General features: G+C 34.6%; 1 protein-coding gene across 1 annotated transcript in view; it reads left to right on the forward strand.

The window, feature by feature from the left end:
• Nucleotides 1-16,431, forward strand: part of ASCC3 (activating signal cointegrator 1 complex subunit 3) — a 281,082-nt gene that overhangs the window by 172,801 nt on the left and 91,850 nt on the right. Inside the window, exons 15-17 of the mRNA XM_055713229.1 lie at nt 4,602-4,793; nt 5,122-5,346; nt 14,922-15,041. Coding sequence (XP_055569204.1) covers nt 4,602-4,793; nt 5,122-5,346; nt 14,922-15,041 — 537 coding nt within the window. The remainder of the gene's footprint in view (nt 1-4,601; nt 4,794-5,121; nt 5,347-14,921; nt 15,042-16,431) is intronic.

Genomic DNA, 16,431 nt, shown 5'->3' on the forward strand with positions numbered 1-16,431 from the left:
ATTTTGAAAGACAATTGATAATCTTTAAATGAACCAGCAGAGTACATTCCAGCAGTACGATTAATATGAATGAGGAAGAGGAGGCATTTGCCCTGTTGGTACCTAAAACACTTTAGGTCAACCTAAGAATTACACTTTTGGATGTCTTCAGAAAAGTCACAAAATAGTTATTTTGGAAATAATCCAATTGTATGAATTACACAGTAGTTGCACTGATTAAAACTGCCCTTCATTGAAGGCTGCAGCAAAATATACCTTCCTTTGGTTTAGGTGTCTCTGATATCTGTGCTATCTGAACACCAACACTCATCAAGTGAAGCTGATGAGCCCTCAAAATTAAGAGCTGGTACTTTGCAGGGTGTCAGGACAGTGCAAAGAATGAAGGATGAGAATAAATTGCTCGGAATTGCTCAAACCAGTGAACAAATATGATGGTGCATTCTGAACAAACTGCAAGTGCTGCCCTATTGTGAACTCCACAGAAAGGAAATTACAATGATTGAGTCTTCAGGTCACAAGCATGAAGTTTCGCTATAGTAAGGTCATCGTGAGAAAAATGCTAGAATAGCCTGTGCCATTTCTGTTACTGGAAGAAAATACATGAAAGTCAAAAACTGTGTTATTAGTGGGGAAAAAACGCCATAATTCAAAGTTGCAAACAGTATCTTCAAATGAAGAAGCAGAAAGAAAAAATATGTAATTTATGGAAAGAAAAAAAAACTTGATCTTACCAAGTAGTGGTGAACTACTTAGTCTGTCCTAGGTGAGTGTAGCAACTGGAGATTAAAGAAAAGACGTAAATTGGTGTTTCACTTAAGAAGTAATCAATTGGCAGCTGCTTCTCATAATCAAGCTTTATTATTCTTTTTTTACTTGTTTTTTAGATAAAATAAGGAAAAAATAGCTATAAACATATTAAAAATTTCATGCTTTCATTCACATAGTATTGATCGTTCAGACAAAAAGCATGCAGTCTTTATGAATTATGATACCTTTGCGATACCAGATGCAAGAAAAGGGTAAGGAAGGGTGCTCTCTTTTTTAAGTCTGTAGCTGAAATACCCTAAGGCTTGATTAAATCTTTTTTTTTCTTATACATATGCTTCACTTCTCATTAAAATTATGTGTGACTTTTTTTTTGTGTCTAAGTGTGACAGTTTTAATGTGTCTTAATCAAGAACTGCATGAAATTCTAGACATTTAAAGGAGAAATATAGGTGGCAGCAAGCTAAAGTAGGAATTTTATTTAATACATACTGTTTTAGATGCACACACACATGTAAGCAAAGGTCATAAATCTACAGCCCTCTTGAGCAATAAGGGAGGGGAAAGAAAATCAATTCTCATCAGGAGACCAGTGCCAGACCTCATAATAACAACTTCTCCGTACACCTGAGGCACTTAGTAACATTTCGGTATACATTTTAAGAAAACCTTTAGTCTATAATAGAACAAGATGGGAGTAGTATAACTTTTTATAGTTTCACTTCCCTTATTTAGTAGTCGTTGGTTTTGTTGTCTCTGCAACCATTAAAATCCAGATTGAATAGAATAATCATGCCATTTATTGGCACGTCTGTTTGCAAATACATTGCCTTTAAAGGATATGCTGTGCGAGCAGTCTTCCAGGCCATCACTGAGAGATGTTATTTATTTTTTAATTTTATTTTCTCAAGCGTAACTTTATAATAATGGGTTACTTCATTGTTCTTAAACTAACTCGCCTGTATCTTTATAAAATGAGTTCAATTTCTGTGCAGTTAATGGTATCATCTAAGGTAATCAGTGATTCGATTTGTTCAGCATTTGTTTTTTCCCATGTCAAAAGTGGGCTGTCAGTTTTTCATTTAAAAAAGTTCATCTTCTGTGTTGGAAAAAAAAAACTTTAATGCGTCTCTAAACTGGTTACTGTGTAAGCTGGAATTCTAGCATTTCATAAATTCAATAAATGAACAGACAAAACCTCTGAATATTAATTATTTCAAAGATGATGTTTCAGAATGTGGTGATGTTTTAGAAGTATGTGGATATTCTTTCTGAACACAACCATATGGATACGTCTTGATGTACCTATGTATTTTTAAACAGCTTGGTAGTACTTGATTTATAGCCAGACTAGCATTGCCATATCTTAATGTGTTTTCTGTCATAGTTTTTTCCCCTTCCTCCTCCTTTTTCATGTATTTACAAGTTCCTTTCTCTAAATTAGTGAAATTTTATGTCCTAAAACTGTAAACAGATACAGTTACCTGCCATGTATAGTAGTACGAAATTTTACTCTTCTTAGTTTCCCATTAATAAATTGCCCTGTCTTTCAATTGCATTAAACAACATAAACAATGAGGTTACAAACAAAGGCGTGTAATTTTTAAATTGTGGACATTTGAGAGCAAGATTTGGCTTTTTCAGCTACAGATTATAATATTTAAAGTGTAGGTTTTTATATTGAATAATTTTCCTTTTTGAAAAGTAGTTATTTTGATACCTGTAAAATAGAAATGCAACACCAAACAACACGCTCTACTGATAAATAAAATTTCTGGTAGTTGTCTTATCACATAGGAAAATTTGCTTTATTTAAGACAAAGCCTAATTACATTGTTAAATGTTTATACCACATTCTGAATGTAATCAAGATCGATACAAATTTCTGTTTCACAATTAAATTTGCAGCTGACGTGAATTTTCCACATGCCTGTCTTCTGTGAGATTTGTTGTTGATACATTTAAATATATATATAAAAAAGTATATAAATGCAAACCTTGGTGCATTTGTGTTCTTTATGAAATATGTTTCCATCTGCTAACTCATAAAGAATAAGCTTCATGAACTGCACTGCCACTTTCCTAATTTCTTATTTATTCATTTTTAAGCACTACAGCAGTTAATTAAATTTGCCAAAAAATCATGTGTAGTTAAGAGGTGAATTTGATTTCCTTTAAATGAATAGTAAATAATTACTGATAAAGCAGGAAAGATCAGATATTGAGAAGCTGGATAATTGTGAAGCTGAAAAATGTGTTTTGCCCACAATATTTTTCTTTTCATGTCCTCATTTATAATTGCATTCCCATCTCCCTATTTATTTCTGTGTTTGCAGAGATTTATTGTTCATGACTGGCAGTATGCCAGTACTGTGAACCATATTTTGCTTTGCTTTATCCACTCTGTATCACTTAAGTCAACTCTCAGTGGCTGTGTGTCAGGTAGTAGTAAATGCAAAGATTGAGAAAATAGTAATAGTCATGATAGTAATAGTAATTTTATCTTAGAATTAAGTCACTATAATACACAGGGCTGAAACTACAATGATAAAAAATACTTAACTCTTGTGGTCTATGGAAAAGTAAAGATTCTCTGCTGACAAAGGTAATAAAGAAATCCATTTTAAGGAAAGATTAGTCATCATTACCACAACCCTCCAGTGTCATATTCAGCAGCAATCAATTTTGGATTGTAGCTACCGAGTGTAGCAGTTAGGAATATGGAGGTGTTTGTGGAAAATCAGAGACATTTGAACATGAAGAGCTGAGAAACCAGTAGCCAAGGGCAGAAGTAAGGAGACTGTACACAGTATGCTCTCTGACCTTGTATTTAAGCTCATATAAGCTTGGTTGAAGGTCCTTTATTCCAGTTTACAACAGGATTACCATGCCTTTCCTCCTGTCATCTTAATTGTAATAAAAGAGCTGTACATTTTGTGATACGTGACCTTTAGCCCAAAGCTTTGTTTTGAACAGAAAGGCAACTGTTCCTGTTGGGCTAAAATGGCATGAACTGCAGTAGTTTGGGTTTTCTCTTTAAGTGGTTGGGTTTCTTTTTTCCTTCCCTATTGCTTCTGGAAGGCACACGCCAAAACAATTCAAGTTTCAGAGCTTAGTGTTTGGAAGGGAGGTGTATTAGTTTTTCTTAACTTTCAGTCAATATGTGTTTTAGGTGATGCATGCTGCAGCTAGCACCCAGAAATAGTGGAGGCGTGCTTACGGGCCTCATATGCAGCGGATGCTGGAGGGCCAGGGGTTTTGTGGACTGAGATCCCGGCCTCCTGGGGCGGGGGGTGGGGGGGGGGTGGGGGTGGGGAGAGGTAGAAATGAAGGGTGGGTGAACAGTTTGATTCTGTACTGTGAATTTATTAATCCACACGCTGTCCTGAGCTGATGCAATGGCTGATGGTAGGGAAAGGTATCCCCTCCTTAATGTTACATACAGTGTGTGGCCTGCTGCCTTAAGCCTGTCCTAACTGCCTGCATAGTCTGAAGGGGTTGCTTTTAAGGAAATGCAATACGTGAGTTCTCAGGTTTGGTGTTCATACTGCTTATCAGTAAATTTGGATCTCTGTTTAACTGAAGCTATATTTTTATAAAAGAATTCTTTTAAATAAGGAAGTTTATTCTTTGGAAAATAAGAATAGAATCCAAATTTATGTATAGAAAATCATGCCGTATTGGTGTTGATTAAAAGTTTGACATTGATAGAAACAGTTTCTTTCATATGACTCATAATAATATTCAGTGGGTTTTTCCCTGTAATTTTTTTTTAATACAGTGCTTCTTGTACTGTAATTAGGTGTGAATTTCATTTTTATGCTTGTCCATTCTAGGTACAGAGATCCAGAAATAAGCAGTTACGTGAGCTGTTTCCAGACGGATTTAGTATTCATCATGCAGGAATGCTGCGGCAAGACAGAAGTTTGGTTGAGAACTTGTTTTCTAACGGACATATCAAAGTCTTAGTTTGTACAGCTACACTTGCCTGGGGTGTCAATCTTCCTGCTCATGCTGTTGTTATTAAGGTAAGAGCTTCCATTACTCTACACATGGGTATCAGTCTTAAAAGAAACCTGTAAAAAACTACAGATAGCAAGATCGTTATTGTGGGGTTCGGGCCTGGAGGCGAGATGTCTGATTGACTTGAAATGTTATTTATATCTCATTAAACTGATTCTCTCCAGTGGGAGTCTGGTTTGTATAGTAAAGATTTAAATATATCAAAGATTATGAAAGGATTAGTTAAAGTACACTTCCGAAATCATGCTATATTTGCCTAATTTCAGTATTCAGCTCATCAGGATTATATTCGTGTGTATTTATGTTAATTTTTATTAACTTTTCCTCAACCAGGGAACACAAATATATGCTGCAAAAAGAGGCTCCTTTGTTGACCTTGGAATTTTAGATGTCATGCAGATATTTGGTCGAGCTGGACGGCCTCAGTTTGACAAATTCGGAGAAGGCATCATTATTACAACTCATGATAAACTCAGTCATTACCTGACTCTTCTTACTCAGCAGAATCCAATTGAAAGCCAGTTTCTTGAAAGCCTTGCAGACAACCTAAATGCAGAGGTAACCTTTGATTCATTTACAGAAACTACCAAACTTTAAAGGTTTAATATTATTTGAAACAAAAATGCAATATTGTCACATTTAAAATATCTAAAATGGAAATTTTATTATTACTGGTAATCTGTAAGTGTATATGTTTAAGAGGAGTGAACTGTTACACATGAAAATATTGGGGGCCTTTTACAAAAGGTAGTAGCTATAAGAAGCAGTACAGAGGGTCAAAATACCATTAAGATAAAGTTGTAGAAGCACAGCATCTTAAAACCTTTCAATCAGAAGTGCTTTATTAGAATTTAGTAAGTGTTCTTCATAACTGAAAATTAAAATCTGCAAAAAAAATTAAAGCATGTCTGTATGTATATAAGCAAACTTACTTCACATGGTTCGCTGCAATGTAGGAAGAATAACGTATCTGCCCTAGAATTCTTCTCTTTCACAATGGTAATCAGAACTGGTTTATTATAAATCGGAAGTTCCGAGTTTGCTTCAGTTTAAATCTTATAATGCATTTTCTTTGAAAATGCTGTGGTTGTATTGGAAGTACTGACCTCTGTCATATTAAAATATAATGATTCAAAACCTGCCTATTGTAATAAACAATTAAAAATATGTATATACACACACAGAGACACTTTTTACAAGGAAAATTAAGAAATCTAAACATGCTTAGATGAAGAAGAGAATACTTTTTCAAAAGCACTGGAAATTTTTTCGATAAAAGTAAAGGAGTTCAGCTAAACTGAAGTGTGCATTGATGTCTTAAAACTGATTATCCCTGTGAACGATGTGAAGTTTATTAGGTATAGGTCTATTAGAAATAGTCTTGGATTTTTAAGATACTTGTTCTGGTTTATCTATATAATTCTTACGTATCTCTTTTTATTTTTTACCTTTTCATCACTTTAAGTCTTTTCATTATTCAGTCAAAAATAATAATTTTTAAATGAAATTCTGGAAAGGAGCATAAATTGATACATTGTTTTAAAATGTTAAGATTCATTCCTTTATTCTTTACAAATGATCAAATTTGATCATTCATGATTTTGGTGGGTATTGGGTTTTTTTGTTTTAAGGAGGTCTCATAACTTATTTCTTCAGTTCCTGTTAACAGGGAAAATATCTTCCCAAGTACAGTCACATGTCAGAAGCAGTATAAGGTTTAACTGTTATTCCAACTATTTCCACACACAAATGTGGGGGAATGAAAACTGAGCTGTCTGTGCTCACAGCTACTCCTCTTTACCTCAACTCTGGAGTGGTCTTGAGTACAAGAGGGAAGAGAGAAATGGAACTCTTAGTCAACGTGAGACACAAATATGATGAGAAGGAGCCATCTGGAATTTTCCCATCCATCTTTCCACCACAAAAGAGAGAGGAAAAATAAATGGAAGGCACGCTTGTGGCGGGCAGGTGTAGGGCTCTCAACTGCTTCCTTTTGACAACACTTTTATATTCCTGGAGATGGATAGTTGTGAATGTTCTTTAAGTGGAACTGGATGGAAATTCAGTTCTTTAAAATTGAATAGTAGCAATTTACACATTAGCAGTGACAAATTAAATCCTAAAGTCAGTTGTGAAGGCCAGGATTACCTGTAGTTATTGTTCAGCACCCCAAGAAATTAGGAGAGAGAGATCTAGTCCTGGAATACTGTGTACCTTTTCACTAGGAAAGAATACAGCCAGATTTTATAGAAAAGCTTTGTTGTTTTTCTTGAGATACATGAAGTAGACAAAGAAAAAAAGAGTTGGAAAGGCTTTCTTTAATCCTATTTCTTTAATCCTGATTTCCATAAATTCTTTGCAGCAAAGGATTTATTTTTCATTTTTTTTTATTTTAATGTTAGAAATTTAGTCCTCCCATCTCACAGAACGCCTTCAGGTCAGTGAAGAATTACAAAGACAATGGAATAATAAGCACCTATTTTGAACTGGATCAGAGAAGATCTCTATGATGGGCATGCTGTGAAAAACAAATGGCATGGCTATATGCTACTGTTTTTTCAGGCTTGGTCTGTAATGCCTTAAACTGTCTAGGTGGTGTGTGGATGTGCTGGTGTGCCCACATGAATTACACTGGGAATCTCAAGCATTCCTTCTGCAGAGCTCCAGTAGAAAAGCTAGCCTGTGTGGGGAAAATACTTTACTGACATACCCTAAAAAATTTTGTTGGTTAGCTTAGCAAAAAAAAGTTTCAGAAGAGGTATGACAGCTCTCTATAAGTAGCCAGAACTAGAAATGAATAAGAAAAAGAAATAAAAAAGACAATTTTGACCAGTGCCAGTACAAGAATTAATTACCGTGCTCATAAGTAAGGTTGCCTGAAATACAGCATCTGGAACAGCCTGTCTTTTAGCCGTACTGGAGATAAAAGAAATGTAATTTTTTTCTACAGTGAAGATTTTGTAATGCGTGATGGGATTTGTATGGAAGATGTATATGAGGAAAAGATTTGACTTGATGAATCAAAAGCTGCAGTCCAATTTCTTTCCTTTCAGCTAAGAATGCTTAGTTAAGAAAGTATGAGATGTAAGCTAAAATTTTTCAATGTGTATTATTCTGCAGAGAGAGGTTTTAATGGACAGCATGTTGTTCCTCTGATCTGAGCTGTAGTTCCAAAATGCACAAATTTTCCAGCAAGGCCAGAAAGCAGGTGATTATTATATACAAGGTTAAAGAAAAAAGGGGGTTTGGTTTGGGTCTGGGCTTTTTTTTTTTATGAGGAGACAAGTGAATTTACATTTTGTGCAGAGGAAAAAAAAAATTTAAATTCTAAAAGTGATTACATTTCCAGTAACGAAGAAAAGACGTATTTGGTTACAGTTAGACATTAGGATTCTTCTCCTTTTCCTCCTTTTCCACTGTACAGATTGCAAATTCTTAGTTTTAAGTCCTAGGTATTTATCTCACAGGAATATTTAGAATGGCTTAACAAAATATTTATAATGTAGTAAATATCTACTTGTATGTTTGTGTGTTACTATACTAGATAGTTAATTAAGGTACCAAGCTGCTGCTAGCATTGACTTTGGTGGAGTTAGCACCAAAAAAACCATTGAACGTCGAACAGACCTGGTTGATTGTTTGAATACAAAACAATTTTAATGTCTCCCAGGCTTGTGATTTTAACAGCAGTTTTTAAAGGTAGTAGTATCTTCTTTTTTTTTTTTTCCTTTTCTTTACATTTAACAGTAAGCACTCCACTAGCTTAAAAGCTGTTAAAAAAGAAATCACTGAACACTTGGAAATGTATATACTATTCTCTAGCACCAGCTGAGTATGTCCAAATGGATACTTAATGAAGAGGGGAAAAAAGTATCAAAAAGCAAGACATTCAACAAGGAAAGGGGTCTGTGAGCTTAGAATAGTAATGTGTGCAGTAATTATGAAACACTAAAAATTGTCCAAAAGGAAAAAAAATAGTTGCAGCAATTTTAGATGAGGCTGACAGCAATAAAAGCAATCTTACTCATGAAGCTTTATTTAGATTTTTACCTAAAAAGAGGATTGTTTGTCTGGGGAAGTATGTATTTCTGCTAAATAGTTTATTTTCAAATATTTACACATTAGTGAAATTCTTTCCAGAAGTAGAGAAAATCTCAGCACAAATGTAGTGTCTTTTAACAGTAATTGACTTTCCAAGTAGTTCTCCGAAAAATATTGCTAGTAGACACTGCAAAAATAATTTGGTCATATTGAAGGTGTAAAATTAAGAAGTTAATTCTCTTATCCTGTTAAAATAGTTGAAGTAGAGAAGAAAAAACTAGTGGAACAGAACAATAATTTGATTTCATTGGAGGCAGTCATCTAAACTTACCCAATCAAAGATATACAGGAAGTATGTGATGTACAGTATAATAAAAACTACTTCTGAGTTTGCGAAATGCAGCACTTCTTCCACAGGATTTGGAGTTTGGGGTAGAGTGCAGAAAACTGATAAACTAGTTCAGACAGAGCTATTTCTTTTCAGATTTTATGTAATGGTAGTGTGTCTGAAAAGAACAGTGTACTCCTGGCTTTAAATTATTGAAGATTGTGGCTGCAGTACAGTTACAGCAGCTGAAAATGCAGTCAGAATTTTGTTAATTGCTGTGATAAATGGGTTTTAGTAGAAATAGCAATGGAAAAAGCTGAAAAGCAATAGAGAAACAAGGGCATGAAACCACCATTTTTGTCATCTGATATGTGTGATGTTAATTATCCTTCTGTCATGACATGCATGAAAAATTAGCACCTGCCAGTTTACAGGAAATCCACACAATGAGCAGTTACAAGGAGGTATTGTGTTAGGGTTTTTGGAAAGTAACTTCATCATAATTGGAGTCAGTCTAAAACTTCTATATATGCTGATTTGGTCTAAGATAGTGGAATCCTCTGAGAAGTGTACAGGTGTTTTAGAAATTGTTATGTTTTCCTGGAGATGACTATTCCATAGGCTGCAGCACTGTGAAAAAAATATTCTAAAACATATGCCATGGTATTAATCAGTAGATGATCTTAGGAAGCACGTTCCATTTTGGTCATCTTTTGTAGGTATTGTCCCTTAGGCAGTAGCAAGAGCACTCTATGGAGACAAAATATATATTTGACTGATTCGCTACAGAAATCTAGATGGTATGCTGATGACCACTGTCATCTTTGCCATAAAAAAGCCTGTTGTTAGCACCAAGAAATCTGCACTGATGTGTAATAAAAAGACATATTTTAGGAGCTGGGTCTGCTTTTATTACAAGTCATTCAGGAAATCCAAATGCTTATGCTGTAGTTGTAAAGAGAAACCAATCAAAGGCCAGAAGGGCTGCTGAATTAAGTTCTTAATTTGTTATAGACAGATCAGTGGCCAAAAGAAGAACTAGTAAAATGAAGGTAGCAGCTGGAAATACGGGAAGACTCCATGTTTCCACAAGAATATGAAGTTGTTTTTATCTAGGTCAGGTCTCTTGGCAGAAATAGGTAGGTGGTAAGAATGAGGCAATTATTCTGATATTTGGGGTAATACAATACATAATCCTAACCACACAATCACTAAGTGGAATCAGGAGCCTTGAATTTTCTAGCCTTTCTAGGCTTATGTGCTGCAGGAGAGAAAATTTGAGCAATGATGCAAGAAAACTGGGGTATTTCTTATTCCCATTTCAAAATTCATTTTCTAGAAGCAGAAATTTTCAGAAAGAATGGGCAAAGGAATAGTTCAGCTCCTATAAAAGAAACACACTGGTTTACCTGCATGCTTCAGGTGAGAACAAAGACAAATGGGATATTATATGGCAGAGTTCTATGAAGTAATGAATGCATCTCTCCTAGGACAAGAATCAGGAAATATTGGCTGAGGTGAATCAGTGGCAGATTCAGAAAACACAAAAGGATGCCAGCTGGGTGGTTAGACCATATTGCTGCAGCAAGTTGTATCTAAATGGTAGTCAAAAACTGTACGGAAATGAAATAAAACTCGATTGAAAGCTATCAAATACAGAGCCAATACCTTTAACTAAAGACCTTGAGATGCAATAGTTGAAGAATTTGGGAGAAGTTTATGTGACACTTGCTTCTCATTGCCACCTTCTGCCCTTCAGCATTTGCTGTTGTCTAGTTGCAGAGAGAGCGCGCTGGCCTTCGTGTCCCAGCATGTTTGTTCTTAGTAAAGCTGCAGAGTGGGGAAAGCTGAAATACACCCAACTTCATTGAGTTGACACCAAAATTAAGACTTTGAACATGTATTTCAGCACCTCAGTCCACTGAGAATTCTCTCCTGCAGATTTGTTTTGAGTTTTGGTTTGGTTTGGGTTTTTTTTTCTTCTAAAAATGAGTAGAAGAGTAAATGGTCAGTGATGAGCAACATAGGCATGAAGTTGCCCTTTTCCTTTCCTGCTGAAATTGTGCCACTGGGCATAAGGGAATGTGAAAAGGAATAAAATAAACAGCTGATTAGGGTGCTTAGTTGAGAGGAGCGAGTCAGTCCTGGGTCAGTTGACCAGCTGGCAAACAGAAAATACCTATGGCTATATTTTCTGGAGATACAGGAAGAAAGATAAGATGCAGGGGATGTGGTTTAATTAGACCATAAACTTTAACTTATCTGGGAACTATCATCAATAGCTCATACAATGCAGGTCACCATTCCTTTCCTAATTGTTTCCACCTGAAAGAGCCCTCCCTGACATCCACAGCTGGACCCCAGCTTGCTGCTGGGATGACTCCTTTCCCCAGAGAGCTCACAAACTGAGAGGATTTGCAGTGCCTGGCAGTAGGTATACATTCCCCGGGGGGGTGCCTTTCCTTGCATTTACTTATGATTTTGTTGTGAAGTCAGGAATGTAAAAGGTGGTGACTTGTTTAATTGGGACAAACCTCTTTATCTATTTTTTGCCTTGAAAGAGTGGGCAACTGTTGTGGTTCTCAGAAGAGACAAAGAATTCCTTTGAAGCCCTTCCAAAAAAATCACTCAGGAGCTGGGTGACTGAACAGCTAATCTGGGAATGGGGCAAAGCACAGGCTGGGGGGAACTAAAGTTTTCTCCCTGGGTGTCCAGGGCACTGAGGCCTGACCTGAGCTGCATGAAACCAGCACCCTCATCTGTTCTCCCCTCACCTTCTGCTGCCATGTCCAAATGGTAGACAAGTTATTTGGAGTTAACAGGTAATGACAGCTTTGGTGTAGTTCAGATGTACTTATAAACAGTCCTGTGGTCACGTGTGATTAGAGGAGATTCTGTCCCACTGGGGACAATTCCAGTAGCATTAAGAAATTATCTCAAAAGCTGTACAGGAATAAGACCATAGTCACTTCAGATGCTGAAATAGTAATTCAGAATACACTGGTTTCCAAAGCAAACCAAAACCTGCTTATTAGGTTGTTAGAAAGATTCCTCTCTTACCTTTAACAGATATTTGATTCATATATAGAAATTTTTCATCCATGTAATCTGACTTAATTATACAAATATAATAGCAACTAAACATTCTTCTGTAAAAAAATGCAGTATATTATGGTTTATATTATATAATACATACAGTATGTATTATCAGTAAAGTTTTTATGCCATTTTCTAATCTGTATAGAAAACTTCATTTTTTAAAAACTACCCTCAAAAAGCCATGCTACTTGTATCTGTTTGCACTGTTTTGAATATCAAAAACACCTCCTCTGAAATGCTGTTGAACTTGATAAAATTTGTGGGATACCATTTTTAAAAAAAAAATATGTAATGAAAATGCAGACTACTAAGCATGTCACTTGGTGATGGTGGCATCAGCCATTGAACAATTGGTTGAAAATTTCTGATGCTGATGATTTTTTTCATTTAAAATGACACAGTGAGTTGGATTAATATAATAGTCAAGTTTTCTTTTTGTGAGTATACCACATTATTTGCATTTGAACAGTTTTTAAAAACAAAGCATTGTGTGATGGCTGCAATCAGACAATACAATGTCAACATAGTAAATATTTCTACTCGTTGATTATTCCATCTGTAACTAGATACCTAATACATGGTTGAGGAAATGCTGAAAAATTTAGAACTTTTTTCTTTTGTTTTAATAAAGTATCACCTTGTCTATTTATTAATTTCATAAATACTACATGTCCTAGATCATAACAGAAGTCCTCTCCTAACTTGGTAAATAATTTATTTCATAATTACTCTGAAGTGTTTTTATTAATGTGATGGCTTCCATCGTCATACAGTTTTAACAAAGGTATAAATTCAAAACAATCCCTAAGAACTTTCCTTGAACACTAGATGGCAGCAAATATTTAGAAGTTGCCTTTTTTTGTTGTCTGCATATTATTCAGTGAGTATTCATTGAAGTTGATGGAGGAAGGAAAGAACAGTATTATATTTCAGTACCATATATGAAACCAAACTGTATGTCATAACCACTTTTTTCCCTCAGTTTTACTTTTAACTTGTGAAAATAATTAATTTGTAAGTAATACAGTGAGATATTTAAAGAAAGGAGGCAAAAAATGGGGGGGGTGTCTTTTAATTGTCAGACTTCACTGTCCTCAGTAATGAGAATTTTACATTTTCATGATTGTGAAAGTGGCTGTTTGGGGGAAAACGTTACTATTGGACAATGTTCTAATGCTATTTCAAATTGTTTACTGAAAGGCATTTGAATCGTGGAAAGAAACACTGAAATCAACCTTGGTAGCCAATTGAGTAATAATAACCTGTGGGCTGTATTAGATGTTTTTTCCCTGTAGTAGTCTAGGAAGAACTGAACGCTTTTGTAGCTACTTCAGTGCATTATGTAGCTATGTAGTTTGACAAACACCACAATCCAGCTTCCCCCAACCTCCTTATGCTGCTGAAGAACAAAACATCACCTGAAAAACGTATATGCAGAGCTTGGGGTTACTCTATGCTATTAGTCATTGATATCAACAAGGCTTTACTGGATTTAAGTTATTTTAACTCAAGGCAGATTTGGCATGCATTTTACTAGATATTTATGTTATTTCAAAACCAATATATATTATTATTAAGGTCTAGATGCTTAGATCTGAACATGCATATGAAATCATTTACAATTGCATAGGGGTTTTTTTAGGTTTTGCCAATTCATGTGGAACGTTTATATGAAATCCAAACACAAATAAAACAAAAATAACTTTAAAAATTTAGTAATGGATCACAAAAATTTGTTAAGAGGAACTTTTGCTTGTTTTAAACAACCAGCAACAACCAAAAAATGTTTGTTCATGCAACATGCAGGAAATATTAAATTCTTCTGGTAAAATGAGGTTAACTGCAATTAAGCAGTACAATGCTTCTCCTTAATGTAACCAATACAAAATAGAGCTCAACTTATCCAGTAAAAATGTGTGTGTGATAAATAATTTGATGATAAAACTATTGAATTAGCAAAATAGTAAAAAAAACCTGGTTCGGTATACCTTATCTAGCCTTGAAAAATAAATAAATATATATATATAAATATATATATAAAAGTGCCTAATACCTGTTCAATTTTGTTATGTTTTGATAGAACAAAAATGTAGCAGGTACCTGTATGTTTAACTTGCCAGATACAAAAGGAGAAAACTATTTGTGAAAACTGTATAAACAGATTGCCGACTATGAGAGCATGATGAAGAAAATCATAAAGATTGTTGGTATCATTTGGTTTAGGATTTGAACCACACTTTGCTTTTACATTGGTATGAAAAAATAAGTTTTTAAAATGTAGATTTTTTATTTAAAGGTACTCTTCTTCAAATTACCCTGAGCATATTCGCTAAAGAATTATGTTGGTTTGTTTGTCATTCTTTTATACCTCACTCAGTATCATCTTCTAATTGTAAAAATCATTAAGTGGTGTAGCAAAGATCGTGTGGGTCGCTGTCTATAATATTATGTCACAGAGCATACCATGTTATTAAATGTTCATGAGGTAAAGATGTGCAAATGGTTCAAGTAATTGTCTTATGATTATTCTAAAATAATTTGTTGAAACCATACTGACGCTTTCTTTAATCTAGCGCTAATGCTCTGAATTCCATATGTTTCCAGCCAAATGCTTATGTTCAGCTTTAACATATACATTTAATTTTGTGTCTTTTCCTATTTCCAGATTGCTCTTGGAACAGTAACTAATGTGGAAGAAGCAGTAAAGTGGATAAGTTACACTTATCTTTATGTACGGATGAGAGCAAATCCATTAGTATATGGCATCAGTCACAAAGCTTATCAGGTATAAAATGCATTTTAAAAAAATCTGTAACCTGTTCTGGGTTTCTAATCCTTCCCTGATGTGAGGATAAATATTTGCTATTTCTACTTAACCTGACATCAGCAATTCTTTTAAAGTGCTTAGAAAAAGGAAGATATTTTCTGTAGCAGGGTATTTTTAACACTAAATTAAGAGGCCCCTTCTGTTCACAATAAAAATACACTTTAACTGGCCAAGTTATGCTCCAAAGGACAACGTTCATTCTTATCAGTTACCGTAACTTAGCCTATTGTCAGTGTTTCAGTTTTGTAGGCTAGGAATAAATGATAAAATAAAGCATTCTTGAGTTGCTTGCTTCCCCCCCTCCCTATTCAGCTTTTGTTTTAGAATGTTTCATCGCATGACATCTTATAAAGTGTAAAGTTACATTTTTAACTGCTTTTTTCTTTCTTGCGATTTAGTAATTATAAGGGGGGGGTTATTCATTTATTTTAAATTTTTTTTGTTTATTTAAAGTGCACCCTTGCAGTGATATAAATCAGAGCACAGTTACATAAGTTTTTTCAAGTTTTTTTGATTATATGTAATTTTTAGGAAGTTTACTGGTTTATAGATTATCTAAATATTGTCACTTTTTTCTGTACAGCTGCTTATAAGCATTTAATGTTGGCATGGTTTGGACACAGGTAATTGAGCCTAATGCAGGTGAAAATTTCACAAGTGTATGGTAACTGCAGGTTTTTTCACATGTCCTGAATATGTTTTGTGAGTTCATAATTTTTCATGATATTGTGAGATACAGTTGTTCAGGTCATTGCATCATGTAGAGATGTATGTCAGGAGATACTTTTTTTAATAGCTTTTGTGCCTGGTAGTTGAAACTGCAGTGGAAGTAGATAGGCTATTGTTTAAGTAAGCTTCTGCAGACACCTTTAGACCTCTGGTCATCTCAAATCTGTTTTCTATAAAAAGCCTTACAGTACATTACCATATGTTAATATAACACTATATGACACAAATCACAAAGCAATAGATAAATGAAAAGCAAAAATTGTTTTACTAGTGAGAAGAATGCTGTTGTCCCATTCCTATAAAATTCTCTCCTTTTTTTTTTTAATTAGATATTTTTGACCAGTGTTAGTAACAAATTTTAGATTAAAAGAAATGTAATCATGGTTATAATAAGTGGTGAAAAAAAATTAATAAAACACTAACAGGAATATTTTTTATAAATTTAAAAAGTAATGAAAAAGAGTTGCTTCCCCTCCCCTTGCTTTTTTTTTTTTATTCAGCTGATGAGAAATTGGAGATTGCCAGCACTTGTCTTTTTCTGCCACTAACCTCCTTTCTACCCCTTCTGATGTGATGTGCTAATAATAGACGGTCCTATTTTTGTGTTAGGGCAGTAACA

The sequence above is a fragment of the Falco cherrug genome, chromosome 6 (assembly GCF_023634085.1).
Source record: "Falco cherrug isolate bFalChe1 chromosome 6, bFalChe1.pri, whole genome shotgun sequence".
Classification (NCBI taxonomy): Eukaryota; Metazoa; Chordata; class Aves; order Falconiformes; family Falconidae; genus Falco; species Falco cherrug.